The sequence below is a fragment of the Thalia democratica genome, chromosome 4 (genome assembly GCF_965202585.1).
Source record: "Thalia democratica chromosome 4, ktThaDemo2.hap1.1, whole genome shotgun sequence".
Classification (NCBI taxonomy): Eukaryota; Metazoa; Chordata; class Thaliacea; order Salpida; family Salpidae; genus Thalia; species Thalia democratica.
Window position 1 is genome coordinate 39,076,940 of NC_139168.1, and position 18,506 is coordinate 39,095,445.

General features: G+C 24.1%; 1 protein-coding gene across 1 annotated transcript; it reads left to right on the top strand.

Annotated features, from left to right (window-relative positions):
* Positions 1-13,504: 13,504 nt before the first annotated feature.
* On the top strand, positions 13,505-18,227 carry LOC145834271 (stress-associated endoplasmic reticulum protein 2-like). The gene is made up of 3 exons (XM_082941658.1): positions 13,505-13,626; positions 14,177-14,249; positions 17,648-18,227. The coding sequence occupies exons 1-3, from the start codon at positions 13,543-13,545 to the stop codon at positions 17,689-17,691; spliced, it is 201 nt and encodes a 66-aa protein (XP_082797784.1). The 5' UTR covers positions 13,505-13,542; the 3' UTR covers positions 17,692-18,227.
* The last annotated feature ends 279 nt before the right edge of the window (positions 18,228-18,506 follow it).

Here is an 18,506-nt window from a genome sequence, read left to right on the forward strand (position 1 = left end):
TTAGTATAACTAAGCATTTAAAAAAAAAAAAAGAGTGAATTGTTATTTGAATCTTAGGAGTTAATGAACTTGTTGTAGATTTGAACTTAGTTAATGTATCTATTTTAGCTAGATCATTAATATCAGTAATTAAACTTTAAATAATTACACAACTTCCTATCAATTATGATTACTAATGACTTGTGAAGCACTTAAAACTAAAAAAAAACTAATTGTTTTTTTTAATATCTTAGTAGTATTATCAAAACTGTATTTTTATATCTTTTAATTTTGAAATACTATCATAAAAACACGAGTTTGGCTCAGTTCAGATCTTTTGCGGGTTACATGACCAAATGTTCAAAAGAAATATTTAAAGGGCCATATCTCGGAAAATTAATTATTAAAAAAAAAAGATCCTGTAGGTCTAAATATTAAGGTTATTATAGTAACAAAGTATATATACAAACAAAAAAATACTACTTTTTAGTAGGTTTTCAAAATCTTATTTGCCATATTTAAAAAAATATATATTAAGAAAAACAGATTATACAGTATTTTATAGTACCGACATATGTTTCTGTGTGTTAACAGATTAACACACTTCAACTGGGTTCTGTAATAAGAATTAGTACTGTAAAAGAATAGAAGCTAAGATAGGTGTATACATGTGTTCATAAAAATAATTTCTACAAGTTTTTAGAGGTTAATAATAGGTAAAATACTTAATGTTAAATCCGACTGTTAGAAAACTATATAGTATTTGTAATAATAAAGTCTAAATTAAGTACAATAAAATAACAAATCATAATATAAACTACTTACATGAATGGAAAGGAAGAACTAATTCAAAATTATTTACCGGTTGCTTTCTCACCTTTCATTCACCTTTTACATAAACACACACATTCACTTAATATATATTAATATAATTATATATACTAAGTAAAATATTGTTTCATTTATTTCTTATTTATATATTTATTTCACACATTTCACATTCTATTCTCCGACATTTTATGTATTCATTTACCGTCCGACTACAATTTTTTATGTGTTAATTTATAAGTTTTATTGGAAACCTGTATACAAATCACAGATAAACCATGCTTTTTACCTACTACGCCCAATAGAACTGCTAGAGGTTTTTTACTGCAGGTTTATACTTAGCATACAACCACTTTGTTGTTTTATGTTCTACATTTTAACCTTCATATTAAACGCAACCCGTAATTCATAACACACTTTAATTATTTAGTATTTAAAATATATGTATAAGATCTTTAATTTAAATACCCGACTTCTTTATAAAACTACAATTAATTGTTTTAATAATTATATACGATATAGTACAATATATATAATAAAATATGTATTTTAAGTCGTTGTGGTTTTATGTATGTCGCCGTAACTTAATTATCGGTCAGTGCTTTGTAAGCTTAATAACAAGTTTGTTTTCTGAATTTTTTAAATTTAAACTAAATCTGCTTCCTAATTGCATCTAACTTTGATTTATTTATAGTCTATATTTAATAATTATATACATTTAATAAACAAAATAGACATTATATCAAGTTCTTGTGGCTTTTATTGTCTTTACCGTTAACAGTAATTAATGGTTGTTGTTTTACTTTTTCTTCACAATAGATTACATATTACTTTTCATTTTAAAGCGCTTAACTGCTTTTCCAAACATAAATAATATTACTTTATGTTTGGAAAAAATTGTTTAATAACTTTTATTTATTTTTTTGCATGAATGTGTTTAATTCTACTAGTTTTAAAGTTCACTGATGAAGGACTGTTGTCCGAAATTAATTTAAATAAAATGTTGCAATATACTGGTAGATTTTTAAACCATCGTTTATTTATTTTTTGTAACAAACATAAATAATAAATTATCTAACTTTATAATACATATTAAATAACTAATCCTAATGATCATATATATTATGACGTAATTATTAGGTATACTTCGTTCAAACATTAGCAACCGGTAAACAATTTTGAATTAATTCTTCCTTTTCATTCGTGTAAGTAGTTTATATTATACTATTGTTTATTGAACGACAAAAATACGCTCAAAAGGTTTGGTCAAAGGACCTTGTGTACAAAAAACATTTCGGTTATCGAGTCATACACCAGAACAGTTTAACTTCATGCCCAGGAATATTATGATTTGTTATTTTATTGTGTATTTTGGTTTACTTTACTTAATTTAGACTTAACAATTACAAATATTATATAGTTTTATAACAGTCGGATTTAACATTAAGTATTTGACCCACTAACCTCTAAAAATCTGTAGAAATTATTTTTATTTTTATGAACACATGTATACACCTACCTTAGCTTCTATTTTTTTACTACTTATTTTTATTACAGAACCCAGTTGAAGTGTGTTAATCCGTTAACACACAGAAACATATGTCGATACAATAAAAGAAGATACTGTATAACTTGTTTTTATTATATTTTCCAATGAACTTGTTTCACTAGGATCTTTTATTATAAACACTTAAGTTTATATTTTGAATATTTATTAAGAAAAATTTTTTTTAGCTCTAATTTATAAAACTATAACAACATAAAGTCTAAGTATTTAAAAGATTATTAGTAGTTATAACAAATAATAACTAAGAATTACTTGAACTTGAATAGTCGTGCACCTCTGATGAGAGTTGAAGCCCACAAGTTTTTCTTAGTTCAAATTTTTTTTTTATATTTCTATAAGTCAAAGATTGTGTAAAACAGTGGTTATCACTATTTTCAAATGCTGTTCATAGTATATTAGTCTGAAATAAGCTCTGTACCCACCTAAATACTTTTTTATTTAAAAAAAGATTTATGTTTTGTTTGTAATGCGTAAAAACAACGTTCTGGAAACTGCTAATTTGTGTTATAATAAGCCTTTTCTAAAAGATAATTCCAAAATATTCCAGAATATTTAAAAGTAATTTCCAACCCACCAAACTTCTGTTTACAGTAACTACTGCGCTTAGAAGTACACCATGAGAACTAATGGTCTGAAATAACTTGGTGATTTTACAGGATACCGTACTTATTTCATTTAAACTTAATAGAGCATCTTAAAACACAATTTTATATTAAGAACTTGCACTTAAAATAAAATTGTTTATTTAAAAGAATGTTAAAAGACGAGTGTTAAGTTAGCTTGAATAATTTTTTTTTTTAATGTCCAAACTTTAGATCAAATTATTTTCCTTATCTTAATAGCTAAATAAAAACTTTTTTTTTATTTTAGAGAGCAGTCCTTTGTGTTTAATATATAAAAAAAATCCATTTGGTTGGGGCTTGACTTTTAGTGTGGGGCACCTTAGAAAAAAAAAGTTTTTTTTTTATCAATTTTTACTTAGCTCGAATTAAAAAAAAAATTAAAGAACAAAGTTATTTTTTATCTTTTAATATTCATATTTATTAGCAAATAAATTTTATATAATACTTTTTTTTTCCAACTGTTAATATTTTGTACTATTTAGCCTCATTCTAGAATTCGTAATTCCGGAATAAGGCCAAACAGTACGAAATATGAGTTTTGTTATCGAGTTTTGTTATTTTTACTTAGCTCGAATAGCCGGAATAAGGAATTCTAGAATAAGGCTAAATAGAACAAAATATTAACAGTTAGAAAAAAAAATGTTATATAAAATTTATTTGCTAACAAATATGAAAATTATAAGAAAAAAAATAGTTTTGTTCTTTTTTTTTTTTAATTCAAGCTAAGTAAAAATTGATAAAAAAAACTTTTTTTTTCTAAGGGGCCCCACACTATAAGTCAAGCCCCAATCGAATGGATTTTTTTTATATATTAAAGACAAAGGACCATTCTCTAAAATAAAATAAAAAGTTTTTATTTAGCTATTAAGGTAAGGAAAATAATTTGATCTAAAGTTTGGACATTTAAAACAAAAATTAATCAAGCTAACTTCACGTTCGTTGCTAAAAGAGTGACTTTTTAAAGAAATAATTAAGATCATTAAACTTATCATAAACGTCTGCATATGAATAGAAAAAAAGCTAGTAGTTTTTAAATATTCTAGTATTTGTTCTAATATTTCATTTACTCATAAAATTTGGTTGATTTTTTAAAACAGAAACTTGTAAAAGTTTGGAATAAGATTTCTCTCTATAATTTTTTAAATGAGCATAACGATGTAGATAGTTTTTAAAATTTATTTTAGGTCTAAAAATAGTAAGTACTAAGAATAAGTACAAAAGTATTATAGAAGTACGAAATCAAATTGCTAAAAACTATGAAAATATTTTTTTCATACAACTGAAAAGTATAATCAGCCTTTTTCTTAGTTTTGCTGTAATACATATTTTATGAGATCTGTAATCGAACAATGGCCTATTTATTATTATATTGTTTATTGTGCAATGTTGGACTCAGGCATTAAAACCTGTGCCACTTAAACAAGACACACAATGAGAATAATAAAAACAAAAACATTTATATTCAACAAAAAACAAACATAAACAAAACATCGAACATAGTTAAAATTATAAAAACTCATTAACAAGTTTAAACTTATTCGATTGATATAAAAGTCGATAACTTAAAAGTCCTTACGTTTCAAAACGAGCGTGCCAGATGTCTTGCCTAGTGGACAATGTTTTAAACGTTGCACGGCAAATGACAATGCTGACGTCACTGATCATTGCTAACAAGTGGTTGATTCATGTGAAAGCATTATAGACCGTTTGTAGATTGACGACTACAAGTTTTTCGGTTGTGACTGACTAATGAGTTCTAATAAGGACGAAACCGGTCTCAGTCTACCGAAAATTGTGGTCTGATGATCGGATTGGCGTGATCAACCCTATTGTTAAAATTGAGCTTGTCTCACGGCAAACGAAAGTCCAGGCTTCTGCTCTGCTGACTTTCGCCGATGTTTTTGTTGATATTACAAATAGAAAAATAAGAAAATTGGTAGCTCGTTTAAATGAGATAGATATTATACAAGTCTTTATTTGTTTTTTGTATTGTTTTTGTGAAAAGTTACTGAATTTTACTGATATTTATACAATTCTAATTAGATATTTTTAGTTTTAATCGAAAATGTTCCACCTTCTCACACGATACTACATCCTATGGTAGTTTGTTCAACACAGTCTCTGCTCTTTGAAAAAATAAACCTTGCCACTGACTGTTGTTGAAACTATTTTTACATTTTATTTTTTTGTTGTTTCATCTTAATTTTTATTTATTATAGAAAAAACTAAAAAATTGACTGAAAAAAGCCTTATATTTTCCATTAATAATTTCGTAAAGCATAAATAAATCAAATTCCCATCTTTTATACTCTAGAGACCTCAATCCAAGTTTAATCAATCTATCATTATACGATGAATGGCATATGTTACAACGACTACATATCAACCGGGTAAAATTTCTTTGCACAGACTCAATTGTGTTAAAATATAGTTTTAAAAAGGGTGACCAAATTTGTGTATTGTATTCAAGCTTGGGACGGACATGTATTTTAAATAGTTTTGTTAGAATTAGTTTTAAAGCTTTTTTATATCGGATACGATGAAACTTGTGCAACATTATATAAATAGTTTATGTGTTCGTTCCATTTTAAATTTTCGGCGATACATATTTCTAAATCCTTAAAAACTTTAACTGTTGGTATCTTAGTTTTATTGATAAAAAGGTCAATCGGGTCAAACGGTTTGTTTTTCTTAATTGTTAGAATCTTACATTTAGTAGGATTTAAATCGAGTTTTCTTGTTTTTAACCATTTGTAGATATTATCTAGAGTAGATTGTAAAAAGATATTTGACTTACTAAAAATTTTTGTATCATCTGCAAATAAAATCACATCACTTTTAGTATCATTGTTTGAACTAATGTCATTAATGTAAATTTAAAAAGGAGGGGACCAATTACACCACCTTGAGGTACTCCACTGTATATAGATAAAGGGTCCGACAGCGTATCATTAATGACCTTTCTTGGAGATCTCCCAGTTAAAAAATTATTTAATCACTTCACTAAGGATTCATGTAGTCCATACTGACTCAATATTTTTAATAATTGTTTGTGTGATACTGAATCAAAAGCTTTTTGGATATCAGTGTAAACTACTTTAATATATTCGTTTTTGTGATAAAGAACTATCCATGAATGTATGCATGTTAATAGTTGAATGTTTGACGAGCGGTTAGGGACAAAACTAAATTGTTTATCAGATAGTAAATTATAGTCAAAAAGGTGATTTAAAAATTTTACAGATATAATGTGTTCAAAAATTCTAGAAAACCCACTAGTTAAAGATATTGGCCTATAGTTCAACGCATTGTGTTTGTTACCTTTCTTATGAACTGGAATGACAAAAGAAATTTTCCATTGTTTTGGTACTTCAGCTAATTCTATAAAGCAATTGAAAATCAATGAAAGTGGAAAAATTGTTGATGGAGTTGCATACTTAATAAAATAGGGCGGGATATTTTCTGGGGTACTAATTATTTTATCTTTTAGGTGGTTTATTGAATTTTTAATGTCTTCATAAGTTATAAAAAAACTTTGCATTTTACTAATTTTTTTTTTGAGCTAGTTTAAAACTTTGGTGGTTATCATCTTTTTCAAATACCTTTTAAAAACTTTTGTTAAAAAGTGAGGCTAATTCGAAATCTGAGGTTATAGTTTTATCTAAATTTTTGACATTATATTTTGACATATAAAAGCGGTATTGCAGTACTTAATTTAAGTTTAGACTTTACGTAACTATACAACTTTTTTAAATTAGGGTTTTTGCAGAACTTTTCTTCATATACAAGACTGTGTTTTTTTACGGCTATCTGATATTCTTCTGACTTATTTTTATAATCTTTAGAAAATGATTTATTTGTCTTACTTTTTTTGTACAGAATAATTTTTTCTTCTAATATTTTTTTAATGTGAGATGGATATTTCTTACTTTTGTTAATTTTAGAATAAAGTGGTATAAAACGTTTAATTAAAGTTTGAATTGAGCTGATAAATTGGTCATAAAAATGTTGGAGAATTTTTTACTTGTTAAATATTGAAGTCCAATTATATTTTGACAGGTAATTATTGATGTTTTCAAAATCTTCCTTTTTAAAATCATATGTATCTTTTTTAGCACTGATAACTTTTTGACTTTGAATTTTAAATAAAATCAAGTTATGGTCACACCTATTTGTCAATGGAAAAGTTACTGAGTGTGATATGATTCTATCTAGATCAAAATTATTACAAATTAACAAATAAAGTATGTTTCTATTTTTATGAGTTGGACTTTTGATTAGCTGAGTTAAAAAGTTATCCGTGCAAAAATCAAGAAAACACTCATGGGAATCATTGAAGTCTGCGCCAGGAATTGTCTAGTCTATGTTTCGCAAATAAAAATCTCGAAGAACATAATAAGAATAGTCATTTAAAAAAAGTATTTTTATTACTTTAGTTACATTTTTAACAGTCAGTGCACATTTTGCAGAAAGTGGGGAAAGATAGACACAGAAAAATCTAATTTTTAATTAAAATAAAATTTAAACATCAGACTTTATTTTATAATTTTTAATGAATAAATGAACACTCAAATTTTTCTTTCCAATATTTTTCGTCAAATTCTCTTCAGGGAAAATACAATTAAAACAATACAATAAAACACAACAAGTATATATACAAAAAATTTACCAATTAATTAACTAATCGATTAAGTAAACGTAAATGTATTCAACAAAAATGTAATCAACAAAAACTTTAAAAATCAACACAAAATAGTCTTAACTAAATAAGGCTAAAGTGTAGTCAAAATCTTTCATTTTACATAAACTTGGTTTATTTAAATGTATTAAAATGGCTTCAAGTCTAATTAATTCCAATGAATATTGTCGCAATACACTGAAATTAGATAATGCAAACTTTTTTCCACAACTTGGATTATTCGCAAGGTGTTCTGCTATCACAGATTTTTTTATTGCATTTTTGACTGCAACACTCTTTTCGTCTTTGTTGTCTTTAATATACGAAGTGATACACTTTAGAACATGTTCCTTTATTCTAGTTGTGAGGTGTCGAGAAGTTTGACCAATGTAGCTACTGTCACAGCAGCATTTAAACTTGTAAACTACAAAAGAAGACCTTTTTTTCCTTCGTTTTAGTAAATACTTGCCAAAATAAAGTTGTTTCTTAATTTATTAATAAAAATAAACAAGCAAAAGAAAAATCATTGTTAAACAAAGTAAAAACATCCGTGATTTTTGGCAAGATTTAGAGTTAAATTCTTTGGTTATAACACTTTATTTCAAAAAGTTTTACTAAATGTGTAAAAAACATTCGACTATAGTAAAAATTTATTTATTTCATTCTTAAATAAGTATTGAATATTCGAATTTTTCTTGATAAAACTAGAAATTAAAATATGGTACCAATTTTTATTACTTAAACTGTACCATATTTAATTGTTTTTAATTTATTGGTGTATATAAGTTTCTAAAAAAAGCTTTTAGTGTCTTGTTGTTAAAAAATTAAACCCAAACCTTAAACTAGTGATCGCAAACCTTTTATAAGTAAAAAACCACACTTAAAATAAGTATTCAAATTTTATAAAGAAAAGTCTTCGCGGATTATATTAAATTTATAAAATTAAATTAGAAAACCATAAAAATTCCTTTAAAATATAAATCTTTAATAAAGTAATAGTTAAATAACCATCATTTTTACTGAAATTAAACTAAGGGTGTATCTGTGAACATTTCTTACAGAAAGCTTAGATTTTATGCTAAAAATACGTTGTCGGCTAGTGATTTCAGCTTGGCAGGCCAAAATTTAATGAATGCATAACATTTCTTAAGATACCAAATTAACAATAACTTGTTAACATATTAGTAATGCTTTTCACTGAGTGTAAATTAGTTAATAGGTAGCAAACTAACTAATTCAATTACAAAAAAAAGTTCGAATAGCTTGTTTGTTTTTAATGTTTTTTATTATTTTTATTGTTTTCTAATTGAAATATTTTAAAAAAAGTTCGGTTTAACAGTTTTGTTCTGCTCATTTTTATTATCTTAATATTTTGCTTTTTTAATAAATGTGTAAGAGTTAATTTACATTGATGTGTTCAACATTATAAAGTTAAGCAGTAAATCAATGACTAAAACCAATGATCTAAAGTTGATATTATCTTAGCTAATGCTTACACTTTTTTAATCTGTTTACATGGTTGTCGTTGAATTTATTAGTATAGAAAAATATTAGCAGTTGTAAGAATTTTGTTGCTTCAACTAAGTATAAAGAATATTAACTTTTTTTCTTGAGGCAGGAAGATTTAGTTTTTACGATTTTATCTATTTTTTTCAAATAGTTTTTAATTTATTATAGTTTAAAACAAATAGCAAATAGTTTCACAAAATTTTTTCTTAAGATGAAAATAAAAATTTTGTTTTAAAATTTTTAATGTTCATTTCTACTGAAAAAATAGAATGACAGTCATTTAAATTTAAAAGCTTATAAATCATTTTGTTGTTTGTTTTAATTGAGAAGTTATTTTATAAAACTTAATAGTAAGGATTTTAAACATTTAAAAATGATTAGAAGGTTTAGAATTACAAACATTTATTGGTATATTATGTATAAGATATATATATTAAAGATATATGTTGTTTATTCATCAATAAAAAAATCGCTCAAAAATTTTGGTCTAAGGACCTGGTGTACGAAAAAATCTTTTGGTTATTGAGTAGTACTCCACATGCTTTTAAAATTTCTTACGAGTAAAAATAATTAATTATTTTCATATAAACTTTTAAACCTTAAGAATAAAAAACAACAAATAAAAAGAATGAATAAAAAGGAAAATTAACTAAGTCATGTGTTTACTTAATTTTTATTTATTCATAATGTACTCAAAAACTTATCTGATACGATAAAAATGAGAATACAATCTAAACCTAAGATTAAAAAGAATAAAGCCAGAAGTAGGGAACATTTTTAGACTTGAAAAATTACTTTAACTTAATTTGTAAAACGAGATAAACAATACTAATAGCAGACATGAAAATACCTTAAATATAGATCGCACTCGCAACACTACTTTTCTAAAAAAGGTAAAGTTATTATAAGCTGAAATTATTTGAAGTTGAATTTTATCAGTATTCTTTGCTAAAAGTTTAACTTTTACCTTTATAACTGATGAAGTATTTAAAGAAATTTATATTTGAATTAAAAATAGTATTATTAAAACTAACTTAACTTTAATAATAAACTTAACTTTTAAAATAAACTTAACTTTTATATAAAACAATATAAAAATAAGTACTGTAACATTTACACACTATTCACTTATAGAGAGAGAAAAAAAACAATGAATAATAGTAACAACAAAGAGTTTTCTTTTCTTAGTTTTTTTTTTGAATAGTTTTATAAGCCCAAAAATGTAACTTTATTCTAGGTTTCTTCTGAAAACTAAATTAATATTTTATATAAGTTAACTTGAGACAGTACTCTCAGCTTATCCTTTATTTATATACTTAATTCTCTGTTAAAAAGTACATCTATCACTGATTTTTACATTGGCATACTAGAGAAAAGTATATACATAAAGAAAGATTTCGTTAAACCTTAAATAGGTGCATTTATATTATTCAGTTTAATTTTAATATTATAACTTTTTTTTATAATTTCATAATCATAAAATACTAATTCATTTTTTCAATTAATTTAATTGTAATTTTGTAATTGAAGGAATTTGTTATATAAACCATATAGCTCGTTTTTTTTTAATTTTTGTATAAAATTTAGTAAAAGAAAAAAAAAAGTATTTTAAGCTTTAATTAAATTGTTTTTTATTGCTTGTTATAAAAAGGTGCTTTTAATTATTTACTTTATGAATTTGTCAGACAGCCCTGAACTTCCCACCTTTGAATTGCATAAATAATTTTACACGTTTGTAACGCCAAAACTTAAACTTAAAAATTATTGCCTTGCTAGCAAATAAATGCTAAGCAATAGTTTGTTTTTTACAAGATATTCTGTAGAGTTGGCATCAAGCTTCAGTGCACACGTCATGCCACTATGTGTAGTTTTGTAGGCATTAATGCTTACTGAGGTGTAACAGCTAGACATTCATTAGTTATTAATAAATATTGCAGTCCTAGGTAAACTAAACTGAAGAATAAATGTTTTAAAAATTTGTTGGTTTTAAATTTATTTTATAAAATTTATCTGTCATCTAGTATTAAACTCTAACATTATTTTTAAGATTGAACAATATAAAATCAAAACATTTTTAGGCTACAAATAGTTTTTTTGAAAGTCTTAGACTTTAAATTATTTTTTCTACTTATAGTTTGTATTTTTTATCATGGTTAATATATAAGAGACAAATTATTTAGTCTATCTTAAAAGAATGGTTCCAAAGACTATTTTTTAATAATCAAAAACGTAACTTTTTTCATTACTAAATAAATTAATATACTGTTTTATTTGGTATATGATGATTATGTTTTTATTTCTAGTCTTATTAGTTAACATTTTAACTAATTTCTATTTCAAAAAAGTCTTAATTCAATTCATATAACATTAAATTTTAATTTAAGGCAAACTTATGTGGCCTGATGGCAAGGGGTCTTAATGACAGCTGTAGAAACTCTCTAAGTTGGACATAGCAAGATTGAAACTATGTGGTTGAAACATATGCTTTTTTTTTAGCTAAAACTACTAGACAAGCTTCTGATTTCTTTTATATTTTGTTTTGCTATAAAGAGTGTAAAACCTTTTCTTATTTGCACAGTAGATTAGTTCCCTTCTATTTTTTTTTCTTAAATAAGAAGTTTTATTTTATGGTAACCTTTGTTTTGCAATTTCCTGTTAACAATGTTGCTTTAACAATATACTTATATAAAAGTTTAAAATAAATATACAAACTTTATTTAATACTAAGTTACCACAATGGCTAAGCCAATTACAAAGTTTAACAATGGCTTATATATAAAAGCTTAAAGTATAAACTATAAGTTGGTCTTTATTGAATCATAGTTGCCAAAAAACCTGAAATCCTGGAAAAAAATGAATTTTGACAATCTTAATTTGTTGAGCTTTATTTCAATTTGTTTTTTAACAACAATTTTATGTTCAAACTTTGAACTATAAAATATAAAAATTGCCTTAATTTGTTAAGCTTTTCAATTTGTTTTTTAACAACAATTTTATGTTCAAACTTAGAACTATAAAATATAAAAAAATTGCCTTATATAAAAAATTGCCTTAGTGCATTTAGGCAAGAAAACCTAGAAATTTAGAAATAAAAAATAAATAACCTGGAAAAATTGAAATTTTAAACAGAACTAAAACACATTGAATAGTTCTTACATCTAAAGTTACAAATTTTTGATAAGATATGATAAATCTATTATAAAGATAAAAAGTTTTTTGTATCATTTAATTTTATATTTATTTAAAAACACATTTTAGTAGCATCTTTTCAATGTTATTGTACTATTGGAGACAGCTTTTTAAACTTAAGTTTAATTTTACACTAAAAATTGACCAAAAAACTCATTTTTAAAAAGCTGAAAGAAATTCAGAAAACCTGAAAGAAATTTACAAAAAACCTTTAGCAAACCTGATTGAATATGAAATTTTTCTAACTTTTTGACTTATAGTTCTTTTGATATGTTTGCAATATAAAAGTATGGGTCACAACTTTTTTATTCCAATTTTCTCAGAAAAAAATATTACTGTATTTTTGAAAAATTTCAAAAATTAAATTTTTAGAAAATCATGGAAATATTTTTTTACCAAATAAAAAACTTAAAATTAACAAAAAATGATAAAAAACTACATAAAGTGAAGAAAACTATCTGTAAAATTTTATTTAAATTGTCTTTAATTATACAGAATGTATTTTTGTGATATTTGCTTCATGTAGAAAATTTTCAAAACAAAAGTTTGAAGGCCAAGTTTTTAAGGTCCCATACTGTTTACATTTAAGTTGTTCTCAGAAAATTTAATTTCCCCTCTTCTACGCTTCTTCAAATAATCTAAAATCCTTCACATAGTTTTGTGATATTTTGTAAATGTTAATTGGTTTCCTGCTGAAAATTCAGAGGTTGCCATTTTTAAAGCACCCTAATGAATGCATATATGTTTATTATCGTTTGTAGTTTTATTATCAAGTTTTGGTCAATAGTGCTTGACAAAAAAATAAAGCTAACTATTTGCTTAGTTATATAACAAAGCACACTTTTTTACATATGTTTCATATATGCTGTTTCATTTTATTCTGTGTTTTGTTATATAACTAAAAAAATAATATTGTGTGATAGTAAATGAAATAACTTTATTTAACAATTTATAACAATAGAATATAGTAAAAAACCTTAATAATACAATAATTTATATTTTTTTAACCAAGTAAATTTAGAATAAAATGTTTCATAAAAGTTTCTAAAAAATTTATCAATATTTTTTTTATCTCCTTAGCTGTTTGTCTACTTCTATCAACAAGTTTTTAATTATAACATATTATTGCAACAGTTATTTTGCTTGTTATTAAAAAGAATACTATTAAAATGGTGAGCAAACAAAGAATGAGAATTGCTTCAGACAAGCACAGCAAGAACATCACTAACCGTGGAAGTGTCAAGCAAAGTCTGGTTAGAGATATGTTTTCAATCATAATAAAATTTTACAGCATAGATGCCTTAAATATTATGTTTAAAATATTTTTATATTATACTTAGTAGGTAAACAAATGTTTCGTTTTCGAATATACATAATCTTTCAATTACAAAGTTTATAAATTATTTTAGTTTCACTTTCATAACAAGAAGTAAAACTTGTGATTTTATAAAAGCTGTTTAATATTGAAAAACATAATTTATATTTTAGATAAACTAATTTACTATTTTTTTTTATAAATTTACTATTTTGTGATGAATTTTTAAATGTTTTCCAAAAAACTTTCAAAAATAAAATTTAAATACATTATACATTTTTTAATAGAGTATAGCGAAAGGTGTTTACATGACTTTATTATAAAATAAATATAATATATATTATTATAAATATAATATAAAAGCATTAACAAATGTCACCTGGACATTTGTTAATGCTTTTATATTTTTCATTTCACCTAAGCAGGATATTTTGTTGTTTTGCGTATGTAAAGATGTCTTTGTTTAATTAACATTATGATTGTAACAGAAACCAAATGAAGACAAAACACCAGTAGGTCCATGGCTTCTTGGCTTGTTCTTGTTTGTAGTCTGTGGTTCAGGTTTGTAATTTGTTCTAAGAAAAAAAAAACAATGAAGTAAAAAATAAAGTATATGTTTACATATTTTTTGTGTTATGTTAATAAACACAATCTGATGAACACTTGAAGCATTAAACTTTTAGTGCAAAACAATTGCAATGTGTTGTTTTTTGTTAATTGTATATATAAATAGGTATATGACTATTACATTTTTAAAGGGGCTCCTAAAGTTTTTTAAAACTATGCACAATTAACTAACCAATATTGTACACACAAAACGAAACAAAGGCAAATACTGTTTTCCAAAGCTATTATCATTCTGGTTAATTTTTGTTTTTATAACATACTATATAAATTATTTTTAAATATTGTATATGTTAAGTTTGTTAAACACTAAAAAAAGGCTTATATAAGTTACTACAAATATGTACTTGTTTATTTTTATTTATATTTTTTATTACTATTTTACACAATACATAATGTATATGCAGATGCACACTAATGTGCACACCACATATTCATGAGTTGTATATATAATTTCAAAGTTATAAGATAGTTATACAAGAATAAGTCTTTTGCTGGCCCATTTTATTGTAAAACAGTCTTTGCTAGTTGGTGTAATTTTGAAAAGTTATACTAAAACGAAAAGAATATTTTAAAATTTTTATGAAATAGTCATTTCAGTTAGAGCTATTTTTTATTTACAATCAAACTGTAAGTACATTTATAAATATTCATATAATATTTTTCATTTAATTAAGAATATAAAATGTATGTCTTAAAACACGTTGCATATCAAATCTGGTCCTCAATCTGTAGTTTCATGATCCTTTGTATAAGCTTATCAAAACTAATTGTACAAAATAACTACTAATTTGTTTTATATTACATACTTTTATAAAAAAGTACAGTAGATGATTAGTAGTTGTTTTTACTTTCTAGTCTATTGTACTATATTTTGGCTCTCCACACTACAGTTATAAATAATTGTAAGATTATTATAATGTTTTTATTTGCAAAAAAAATCATGTGTATCAGAAATAATGATAGTTATTAATGATGTGAATAATTCTAATAGAGTTATGATAAGTTTAAACAATAATTTTTGTGCTATAAATATTTTTTAGTAAAATAAAATAAATGTAATTGTTGTATTTTCTATACATTTTCTAATTAATAATTTCTAAACAATTAGTCTCAAGCAAGGGTCGGCAGCCTTATGTAACTTGTGGGCCAACATTTATAGGAAAAATTGCTCACGGGCCGCACTATTTAGAAAAAAATCTTTGAGGGCCGCATTTATCTTAAAAAAGCTCTAGTAAACAGTAGAAAAATATTATACATGATCAAAAATATGATAAATTAAGCAATATTAGCGCACTAATAGAGGGTACTTATTGAATTAAAAGCCTCACTGTAAGTTTTTATTACAAAATCTTAAATGTTTATTGTTTTTAAAATGTATATTTTTGGCTGTATACAGGGTTGCCACTTTACCTTGAATCCTGTAAAAACCTGGAATTTTACTATTTAGGCAAAAAAAACCTGGAATTTAAGAAATTTTGAAAAAAAAACTTGAAAAACCTAGAACTTTGAACAAAAAACCTGGAAAAACCTGGAATTTTTAAGAATTTAAACATGTTCAGTAGTAAAATTTTGGTTTGACTCAAAAATTTTATCATATAGATAAAAAAAAGTTGTCATCACCAAAATTTTTTTTATTAAAAAATACATTTTAAGTAGCTTTACAGTATCTTTTCAATCTTTGTATACTATTGAACACAGTTTCTTACCTTAAACTTAACTTTACACTAAAAATAGACTCAAAAATGTGTACTTTTAAAAATTTTGAAGAAATTTGAAAAACCTGGAAAAAATTTAAAAAAAAGAGTGGCAACTCTGTGTATAGCAGCTCGGGGGCCGCAGTTTGCCGACCCCTGGTCTAAGGAATGATAAAAAAAAATTGTGAGTGCTGAACGGTGATTATTTTTTTGTACATACAAAAAAATTAATTATAATGTTTACAAATATTTGACTTAGTGTAAGTAATGGTATAAACAGTGTTTAACTTTGATAGTTACAAATTTTTACAATAATTGTTAGTAAAAAGAACAATTTTGTTTAAGTGTAATGAATTTACATACTAAAACAATTATTTGATAATGTAGAGAAAGCACCTCAAAACGTTTTGTAATTGAATATTTTCAATAAATTTGCATAATCAAATTTAAGTTTATGCAAAATTATAAAAACTCTAAAAAAGTTAAGAAGTATAAAATAACTTAGAATATTTTAACGAACAAAAGTAACACTTGATGCTTTTTAAAGTCTACTTAGATGTGTTGCCTTAGGCATTTTTTAAAGCATATTACAAGTTTTTTTTTAACCAAGAGAAGAAAAGTTTTGCTACTTGTTACTAGTACCTGTTTTTTTACCCACATAGTTTTTGTTATAAACTGCGTATAAACATATAGTTTCATTTTTTTAATAAAATGTTTAATACAACATTTCTATAATTTTAAATTTGATATATATTTATATATATATATATCAAATTCTGGAATTTATAAATTTGCATTTTCCTAATGAATTATTTAAAAGCCCTTCAAGTGGGCTCTGTAGAAAGTGTTTAAGTTTAAATAATGACCTTATTTTCTATATATATTTATTTATATAATTTAATAAATTGCTAAAAAGTTCTGTGTAAGTTTTGTACAAACGACTGTTATTAGTTTAAAGAGATTAGTTGTTTTGATATAGCAAAATATTTAAAAAACAGTTGAAATTTTTGACATTCTTAAATATAGCTTAATTATTTTAATCAATATATTTTACGATAAGGTTTGTTGTATTATACCTACTTTACATCTTTTAAATTTTAATATTACCAAGTTTTTATTTTTAGATTATAAAGTTTGTGAGTTTAACTAAATTAATAGTTTATAAAATCAAACAATGATTAGATGTTTTTGTATTAATTTTTTTCTATTAAGTTAATAGTTTTAGTTTTACTTTAAATAAACTTTTTATCAATATTTTGTTTTTATTGGTTCTAATAGAATATCCTTTTTCAGTTAGTTCGCATACAACTTAAAAATTTGTAAATATTACTATAATTTCAATGTATTACTGTAGTACTAAATATTAAATTATAATCAAAATTAACATTTGTGTTTAAAATAAAGTCAGCTCTATTTTTTCTATAAGTGTAACTTATATTCATGCTCTGTATTTTTTATTTGTATTGTTTTAAATACATAATTAAAATAATAACAATTAATACATTTCTCTGAATTGAGTTTTACACAATGTTTTAGATATTCACAAAAGTAAGACACACTTATATAACTATAATTACTTGTAGTATTGCTATTAATTCTTATTCTAAACTAGTTTTAACTTTATTTTTATTTTTACAGCTTTCTTTGAAATTCTCCAGCACGTAAGAATGTTCTCCTTCTAAACACTTGACAACATACCAGCTGATTTTTGAGTTTTTTTACGGAGTTTTTTATTTAACATGCCTGATTGATTCTTATGTTGGTTTTCTTAAATACCACTATTTACAATTTTGCCATGGAATTCAGAATTTTAAAAAAATATTAAAATAATTTTTCTAAGCCAAATATAACTTTGATCTATTTATAACTTACAAAACTATTTTTATTGCTAATGAGTTTTTGCTTAAATAAACGTTTTTGAGGCTTTTTTTTTTGTATGTTCTTAGTATTTGGACTATTTTGTTTTGTATGGTGATTCAGGTTATTTGATTAACTTTTTGAATAAAATATCTTTTAAAACATAGAAACTGTCTTGAAATAAATTATGTTAATTAAGTATGAAATCTATTATCTATACTTTAAGAAAAGTGTGATTTGAAAAAATCAGTATTACAGATAGTTATTTTATGCTTTTGAAATTATATCTAATCAAGTTGTAAATTTGATTTGAAATAGTAGATTTAAAAAAAAATTATTAGTTTTGCCGTAAAAATCAAAATAACTTTGTGACTTAATTTGGAAAATAATGTATATATTGTCTAAAAACAAATAAAGAATGTTTCAAAACAACGTTATTCGATTTACTTGGATATTTAATTTTTATTACTTGCTAGTCTAAATCGAAACACTTTACTTATTTACTACATTAAAAATAACCGAATAATAAACTAGCCTAAGTCATGTTTAATTCAGTATTTTCTAAAGTTAAATTTTTTTCAGTTGCTATAAAATAAAATTATTCTAACACGTTAATTACAGGTAAATGAAACTTAAAAAA